General features: G+C 34.9%; 1 protein-coding gene across 1 annotated transcript; it reads left to right on the forward strand.

Annotated features, from left to right (window-relative positions):
- The first annotated feature begins 3,793 nt into the window (after positions 1 to 3,793).
- On the forward strand, positions 3,794 to 6,203 carry LOC109075018 (ADP-ribosylation factor-like protein 4C). The gene has a single exon (XM_019090999.2). The coding sequence runs from the start codon at positions 4,450 to 4,452 to the stop codon at positions 5,026 to 5,028; it is 579 nt and encodes a 192-aa protein (XP_018946544.2). The 5' UTR covers positions 3,794 to 4,449; the 3' UTR covers positions 5,029 to 6,203.
- Positions 6,204 to 9,762: the final 3,559 nt, after the last annotated feature.

Genomic DNA, 9,762 nt, shown 5'->3' on the forward strand with positions numbered 1-9,762 from the left:
TAATATAAAATATTATAATTAACAAAATAAAAATATAAAAAAAAGTAAAATAACAAAATAAACCAAATTTTACAATAAACAGTTGAGATACAAAAGAAATCTAATTGGATACGCCATTGGTTCCAGAGGGTTGATCACCCCTGATCTAATGTAAGAACGCTGATCGTGTCTTGGTTGATCTTACAGCATCATCAAATACGAAATCGATGAGCCTCACGGGAGCAGAAACCAATTAGCACATCCCATTCAGGCCTGTTGCTCGGCTACGCACCCTCTCCGCATGTTAATGCTGCTCCTCATCTACCTGTTACTCACGCAAGAGCTCTTGTGGGTAAAACAGAAAGGAGATGAGAAGATTCTGCTGACAGCAAATTTGTACGTCAAAACACATTATCGTAAGAGGCCGCTTCTCATTCAAAAGTGTGAGAGGATGTTTAAAAGGAGAAAAATATGAATTGTAGGGTTTGTTCCCTTGCAGTTTTTTGAGGAACCTCAAAGGAACTCCCCGAGGAGGTCCTGGTTTCCATAGCGAGCAAAGAACACAAGATGTTCTGGAGCAGCAGGAGTTATATTAACCCTGAGGATTATGTCCCCTTGGCATCTATAAAGCTCTGAAATATTCAGCTTGAAATGTTTGTAAGATCCAAAATCCTCCGCTGTTTTAGTCTACCGTGGAAAAATTTGCTTTACTGAAAAATAATGTGGAAAAATAGGGCCAAAGTTAGAGTTAAAGTTTTGGGATTTAGTTGCATGTTTAGTACCATAGAATTTATAATGTATTTACATTTAACACTTTTAATGAAATCGTCAAATACAATATTCTAATGTAAAAAAATCTAGATAGATAGATAGATAGATAGATTAGACTGATGTGACAAGTATGTTAGACAGAAATGATAGTTGGTGTTTACAGCAATGAGACCACCTTGGCACATTTGTGTGTGTGCCAGAGCGAGGGACAGAAAAAGTGGTGTGTGTGTGTGTGTGTGTGTGTGTGTGTGTGTGTGTGTGTGTGTGTGTGTGTGTGTGTTGGCCTACTCCCCTCGTCTCTCTCCCCCACTGCTGGCTGTTGGAGCAGCTGTCGAAGTGGACAGGAAGGACTAAAGGCCATGGACCTGTTTGAGCTCATTTATAACAAGGTGCAACCTCAGGCAGTTAGAGTCCCGGTGTCCTCTGTCTTAAAACATTTCCTCATTACTTCACTTCCTATACGAGTCAATAACTTCTGAAAGAATAACACTTACTGAAATGCGACATGCCACACTTAAGGAATGAGAGGCTATATTGTCTAATACTGTATGTGGTGCAAACTGTATTAGCACACCTTATGTACCTTACAGCTTTTATTACAGTTACTATAGGCTATAATCAAAATATTGAACTCTTTGAATCATTATTTTATTAAGCTAATAAAAAAAGTCACGCCTGACATTTTACTAAACTTAGGTTAATATTTAGTTTAACATTTGTATTGTATTAACATGGTCTTGACTAATTAGCATCTAGAACCTGTCCATTTAAAATGTACAAAAGCATATTGACTCTAGTCTATCCTGATTCTGTGATATAATGCCTATTACAATTACTTAACATAAACATAAAATATATAGCACACAGCAATATTGCATAAAGTCTAACTTTTTCAGTCTGCCAAATGAATTTGTTTTTCACTTAACTCATTGTAATGCATTCTGGGACTCTTAAAATTTGACTAAAATGAGGAACAGTAAGGCCCTGTCCCAAATGGCACCCTAAACCCTCATAGTCTTCCTCAGAGATTGCACTTTCGTGATGTAATGCCGCTTTGACTGCTGGGTAGAAGTCGGCGGCATAGCTCTCAGGCTTGCAGGCTCAGCAGAAGTGCGCATCGAGGAAGCATAGTGACCGCAAAAGGAGCGCTCACGCGCACCCTTCTGAACGCTAAAATGACGAATGCGACACCCTACGGCCTCGTGGACTTAAAGGACATGCGCGCACAGCAGCCATTGTAAGTCCTCAAGACCAAAAGTGCACAAGAACTGTGCCATTTAGAACAGGGCCTAACTTAGAAAGAAACATAATGTTCTGGTTACCTTTTGAAATTTTAATTTCCTCAAAATGCTGTTTAGTTAGGCAGCATGCTTGGTTTTGGAACATATTAGCTAGTATGTAGCATTTTATTTTGAAGTCTCACTCTTCTTTGAGGACCATTTAAATGTGAAGCGGCTTTGATCTGGATTGAATTGTTCAGCCACAATAAACCATTCTAGCCTCTCTGTAAGACCCACATAGTCCTTCCTGAGCCCTTTCCTTCCTTTTGGAGGACTGTCAGAATGGCAGGAACTCACTATTTTGTTTTCTTCCCTAAATCCTTTTTGTACTGACATCCTTACACACATATACACACGTGCACACACATCCAGACAGACTGGATTCAGTTGGCTTAAAGCCTTTGTGTGTGTGCTGTAAGGTACATTGTGTGAGACTCTGTAAACTGTCATCTAAAAATAATGTCAGAAATGACAAAACTAATTGACATTATGAACACCAGGCGTTAGTATTTATGGTGAAAGTGACCTTTTTTCAAAACAAAGTGCGCTCCTTTATAATTTATTCTGTTTTTTGTTGATGATCACGGATACAATAGCCTTAAATTTTAAACTGACGCCAATTGATGTGGATGAAAAAGTTTTTTGGTCAAAACATTATGTCCTTATGAAGAAATTAAATTGATGTTCACTTGTTCTGGGGAGGATCCTATTTTTTTGTGAACTTCTGCAATCCTGACATCTACTGGTAGAAAAGTAATACTACAGTTTTGGCAGTCAACAATCCTGAGTAAATATTTAGATTATGAAATAATTCCCCAAAGATAAATAAAATTCTTAAAAATATTGTAATTATTCATAATTTAATATATATCCGTCTGGGTATGATTCATTTTTCCCTCACAGAATAACAACAGCATCAACAACAACAATAAACAACTTGAAATAAATAACATAGCATTCAGTTTTAGTAAATTAAAGTTTTATAATCACAAATACATCTCTTTAATTTCTCCATGGCTGGTTTTCAGTGATCTGCTGACAAATGTACAACTGTAGCTACAAGTTACACACACACACACATTTTAAATGAAGTTCCAAATGTAGGTTTGGGAGGAGCCTAATCATTCGGTCCTGTCAATCATCATTTTGAGCCTATATAAGCTGCATTCATTGCACCGTCCCAACATCAATTCTTCCGGCATCCCTCCACCTCCCCATCTCCCCATCTCATCCTCTATTTCTGTTATTCTCTCTCAATGTAGTACCACAATGGGGAGGCTGTACCTGGAGCTCAAGCCGAGCCTCTGGTTTGAGCCTCCATTGAGGACAGCAAGCCAAGTTCATTTTTACCATTAACCATCAGGACTGGAAAAAGAGGTTGTTATACATGTATTTTTACACTAGGTGTCAGCAGACTCACATTAATTTATTTATTTTTTATTTAATTTTTTTATAAAGATTTTATACAAAGTTTTGAGTCTAATGGGTAAATATGTCTCACCATAATATTCATTAAAAGATTTTAATAAATTTTCCTTTAAAATAAATAGGTGTCACAATTTTTAAAATCATAATTACAATCATAAGAACCTGAAACTAATATAAAGTAATATTAGTCATTTTATACAGAATAAATATCTAAAAATACACATATTAAAATATTTTAAAAATATTAGTTCAAATATATAAAAGCTTAAGCATTAAAAAGTGTTTTTTTATTTTATTTTATTTTTTTAAATGTCTCATGATGTACTTGGGGTGGCTTTGCACGAGGTGTGGTGAAGTGACTTTATGAACTGGTGTCTCCATGCTTCTGCTTCGCTGTGTGGGAGGAGTTCACACAGATTTGTATTCCTCATGCACACGCACAGACAGCAGCAGCAGCAGCGCTTCAGTGTGAGGCAGTGCACAGCGGGGAAACCTCCATCTACTTTCACTGTCGGCTTGTTTTTATCACCACTGAGGAAACGCCTTGCTCCCTGACCTTACTGTCTCTGATTTATGCTGCGTGGGGAAGAAATCTGATCGGGCTCTTCGTGAACATACAGAGGAGATAAACGGAGGTCTGCGGTCTGCAGCACAACATATCATCTGAAAACAGGAGGAGAACCCAACGCCCTTCCCAGACAGACCATGCATACCTGCCTGGGTTCATGTGTAATGGAGATCAAGGATGCTTTTATGGCTTTGCATGGATAAGTATGGACCATTAACACATTGAGGTGCCTCTACAGTGCATGTTTTTTGGATCGCTTTACAGGATCATAACCTGGTGGTTTTTCCTTCAGTCTCCAAGTCATCAAGTTTGAAAGCTAAATAACCAATGAATCGGGAGCCTGGAAGCATTAAGCTGGTCTTCAGATGCTTGTAGATTCAAGGCTGCTATGTGATTTATTGATTGTTATACATTCATCATAAGATGGGGAACGGTTTCTCCAACATTGCTGCATTCCAGTCCCTGCACATTGTGATGCTCGGATTGGACTCGGCCGGTAAAACCACTGTACTGTATCGGTTAAAGTTCAACGAATTCGTCAACACCGTTCCAACCATTGGCTTCAACACTGAGAAGATCAAACTCAGCAATGGCACCGCCAAAGGCATCAGCTGTCACTTCTGGGACGTCGGTGGGCAGGAGAAGTTGAGACCCTTATGGAAATCCTACAGCCGCTGTACGGACGGTATTATTTACGTGGTGGACTCCGTAGATGTCGACCGACTTGAGGAAGCCAAGACGGAGCTGCATAAAGTCACCAAATTCGCGGAGAACCTAGGAACTCCTCTGCTGGTGATCGCCAATAAGCAGGACCTCCCTAAATCCCTGACGGTCACCGAGATCGAGAAACACCTGGCCCTCCATGAACTGAGTCCCTCCACCACGTATCACGTCCAACCGGCCTGCGCCATCATTGGCGAGGGTCTTCATGAAGGAATGGACAAACTATATGAGATGATCGTCAAACGAAGGAAATCTCTTAAACAGAAGAAGAAACGATAGACAATTACAGATTTGTAGAGACTTTAAAGAGATAGTTCACCCAAAAATGACAACTCTGTCATCATTTACTTACCTCATGTTGTTTCAAACCTGTATGGCTTACCTTCTTCTGTTTTTGTCCATACAATGAAGGTCAATGGGGTCCAAAACGATTTGGACACCACTGACTTTCACTAAACAAAAACATGAAAAAAAACAAAACAAACAAAACCAGACATTTTTCAAAAAATATCCTCTTTTTGTGTATCATAAAAAAAAGAATGTTGTACAGGTTTGAGATGACATGATATGGAGTGAATTATGACAGAATTGTAATTTTTGTGTAAACTAAATGTTGCCATTAAAGATTTGACGGGTTTTTCCTTGGTGTGCAGGATTTGGTAACACTTTACAGTAACTTTCAATGATATCAAAATGCTCAACAGATCATTAATCAATTTACATTCATAGTGTCTGAAACATTCATAAATATTAATATTTGAATCTACATTAACTTTTGATCTGTTCAAAGTGATAGCTTAAATACAAAGACTAAATAAAGGATAAAGCATAAATTAAAGTAATATTTGCGTGTTTTGCAACATAGCAACTTTGCTTCAACCAATGAGTGTTATTTTTGCGATTCGGTTTTGGTGCTGCTTGTTGCACAGAAATTACACACTTTAAGCATGTTTCTTATTGAAGTTATTATTGAAAGTTACTAATAAGTGTTACTGTGGATAAAAAAAGTGCTAAATAATATGCTTACATATAGAACCAAAAACGTAAATAGCAAAAAAAAAAAAATATATATATAGAACTAGTCAATAATTTAAAATGCATTAAAGTAAGAGGAAAAAAAATGGGCCGGACCCATGTTGCTGCTTGTTATTAACTCTATAAATATCGAAAATAATCGCTAGCCTGTGCTTTTAAGAAACCCTATACAAAGAGTACTTTTGTTATGAAATCATTCCTTAAACTGAATGCCCACAAGCACCTGTATGTGAATTTAAATGATTAAAATGATTATTTTCTACATTTATTATGCTCTTTTTGCTTAATTAGCAGTGCATTTAACCACAAAATTCAGTGCCCGACAGGCCTCGACCATGACCTATGGAAGCTTGTCTCCACCACAGGATAACATAAATAAATAAATAAATAAATAAATAAAACAGTAATGCAGAGATTTCTTTATGGAGTTTTTTTTTTTTTTTTTACTGAGTCTCTCATTTTGGACTTTCTCACAATTCTGAGAAAAAAAGAGCAAGAAATGTGAGATATAAACTCAAAATTCTAAGAAAAAATGTCAAAATTACAAGATATAAACTTGTACAAGAAAAAAAAAAGGTAAAAATTGCGAGATGGAAACTCAGAATCCCAAGATACAAACTCAGAATTTTGAGAAAAAAAAAGAAAAGAAGAAGAAGCCAGAATTGCGAGATAAACACTCAGAATTCCGAAATGTAAAATCAGAATTCTGAGAGACAAAGTCAGAATTGTGAGATGTATACTCAGAATTCCGAGATGTAAAATCAGAATTCTGAGAAAAAAAGTCAAAAATGTGTGAAGTCGAAATCGGAATTGCAAGAAAAGTTTCGTTGTTTATTTCTCACAATTATTAATATTCTTTTTTTTTTTCTCAGAATTGCGAGGGGAAAAAGTCTGAATTGTGAAGTAAAAATGTTGCAAATTACCATATTTATTTATTTATTTTTTCCCCATGGCTGAACTGGTCTCCCATAATAACCAGATACATTTGTTTTGCTTAAAAGCTACACTGAACTATAATCAGAGGTTGTATTATAAAACCATGTAGTGAAATGAAGACATGATGCCAAAAATATTAAATTATACTGAAATATACATAACACGTGTAGCATTTTGTTGGTGTGCAACCTGACCTAAACACTTCAGAAAAGTCTGCATTCAGCATTAGCACGGGCGGCGAGCCTGTTTTCTGTAATTAAAGTTTCCGTTCGGTACAACAGCCATCACCCATAATTCCCAGAGCTGTCAGATCTACATGATTTCACAGCGCTGGACGACGTAAATCCCTTTGATTTAACTCCAGGCTGGCCGAGGCCCACATGTGCTTGCGTTTGAGCGTGCCACACTCTCGGGACCGGGATAATGACCTTTTAGTGCTCAGTGAGATTTAAAACGGATATTAATAGGAGAATTCACCCATTTTGTAATTAGAATAAGCCACAGTGGGCCTGAGAAATCCCTCTGATGGGGGTGTGACTGGGGCCTAGAGGCGCGCAACACAACACCTGCCGGGTGGACATAAACAGATGTAAACACATTTACACATGGAAGCTACTTGAAACTAAGAAATTAGAGATAAAAAACAAACAACAAATAAATTACACTCACAAAAAAAAAACAAAAAAAAAAAAAAACTTAAACCTCAAAAACCACTCCTGTGTTATTTGGCAAAAAGGAAAACGCAAAACTTTCAAAATGTTTCAAATAATTTTAAAGAAGTCCTTATACTCACCCAGGCTGTAATAATTTGAACAAAACACAGTAAAAACAGTACTAATTTTTAAATATTATTCCAGTTCAAAAAATATTTTTTTTTTCTATTTTAATATATTTTAAAATGGTAATTATTCCTGTAATTTGGTGCTCAATTATTAAAACAGTTTTACTGCCTTATATTTTTTGGAAAGATCATACTTATTTGTTTGTTTGCTTTTTTAATAGTATTGCAAGTTAAAAGAACTGTTTACTATTTTAATATATTTTAAAATGTAAATTATTCCAGTAATTTGGTGCTCAGCTATTACTATCGGTTCTAATAAAACAGTTTTTACTGCCTAATATTTTTTTAGGAAAACATTTTACTTTTTACTAAAATTACAAATACTTTTGATAAATTTAATAAAATAATTAATGTTTTTAATTTGAATAACAGCAACATTTTAATTTTTTTATTATACTAAAATTTCACATTTTTACTGTATTTTTAATCATATAAATAGCCTTGACAAACATAAGAGACTTCTTTCAATGAAACACACACACAAAGTATGAAAGATATGAAAAAAATAAAAATGAATAACATAGTAAATATCTATATAGTAAGTATAATAATCTTTGTACAAAAATATCTTCAATGTATGAAACCAATCTCAATATTTCTTTTTATCATCTCAGACATCTTCTTTTGTCATTGACCCATAAACCAATATAGCTGCTATGTCTGTACTGCTTCATCTCTTTGACAATCATAGTAAGTGTGCGCCATAATTTCAGCCACATTAATTACACATCATCTAAATAAGCCCATGGCCTTGAGTGTGAAATTCTGGAAAGGCTAAAAAGGTACGTCACAGGATGAAAGACTGGCTCTGAATAATCCAAAAACCCACCAACGCCACAGGAAAGATGATACAGATAATTCATCTCAACGTCTACATTTCTAAAAACCCATGCTTTTGACAGGCTTTTTTTGGAGTAGGTAATAGGGTCCTATAAATAGAGCTTAATAATTAATGTGGCACCCACTGGAAATCCTACAAAAGGTCAGAAAATGGAACACTCAGCGATGATTGAGCGGTTAGTGTTGGACAGTCAGAGTGTTCCAATGCATGATTTTTATTTTTTTTTTTTCAGTGAACTTACTGTGAATTGGTCATATTTTGTTGTCTTATCATGCATAAAGGCATGGATTACTCATAATTTTATTTATGGAAATGCAGATAAGGAAATATCTCTGTTCCCAGGGAAACTATGCGATATTATCAGTAAACAACACTCAAACAAGACTCGCGTCAAGACCGTTGCCAGCAACTGGCAGAGAAATACAAAAAAATAAACAATGATAGGTGTAAGACATTATTTTGATGTATTTCTACCATACTAACCTTAGTTCCCAGTATAATAGCTACCATTAAAATAAAATCATAATAAATGAATATGGGATCTCCTGACATACATTATATGTATGTGTATACGTGGCATTGTTTGCAAATATTTTATTGCATTAATTGTGGTTTTTAATGAATTCTGAATGTGGCTTTCATGGCTGCAAATGCAATGAAAAAAATAAAATAAAATGATGAATAAAATATCAATAAGTGTTAATGCAATTAAGATAAAACAATTTAAATTTAATATAAAAATAAAATTAAAATAAAAATAAAATTAAAACTACCTAACAATAATCACTAAAAAAAAATAACCAGTAAAAAAAAAAAACAAAAAATAAAATAATACAAATCAAAATAAAATAATAAATGAATTAAAAATAAAACAAGTAAATGTAATGTAATAAGAAAATAGCAAGTAAAATAAAAAACAATAAAATAACATTTAAAATTAAAAATAAATATATTATATACAACTATATTGTATTGTTCTGTGTTGAAAGAATTAAATATTTATTTTACATGCCAGACAGACCGAAATACAGTTTGCCTCAGCACGCACCATATATATATTACTGTTCCCGCTTTCTTTAATTATATACTACACATGTTAATATATACAATCACATTGTTGAGTTGAAGGATTTATTGCTATTTGAACTCTCTCCTCATACAAACATGTTATTAAAATGTCATTTGTTACTCTGAACATGCAGCCAGTGTTTTGTTTTACTGTCTGTAATAAGTTGTTTGAGTAATTGCATGCAAACTGTATGTTTTTATGGAGCACAGAAAGTCCTATTTTGAACTCGTAAGAGTAAGACTCAAAATGGCCACGACTGAGCAGGGAAAATGGTATCTGTGTGTTTATAAG

This window comes from Cyprinus carpio, chromosome B22, assembly GCF_018340385.1.
Source record: "Cyprinus carpio isolate SPL01 chromosome B22, ASM1834038v1, whole genome shotgun sequence".
In the NCBI taxonomy this organism is placed as follows: domain Eukaryota; kingdom Metazoa; phylum Chordata; class Actinopteri; order Cypriniformes; family Cyprinidae; genus Cyprinus; species Cyprinus carpio.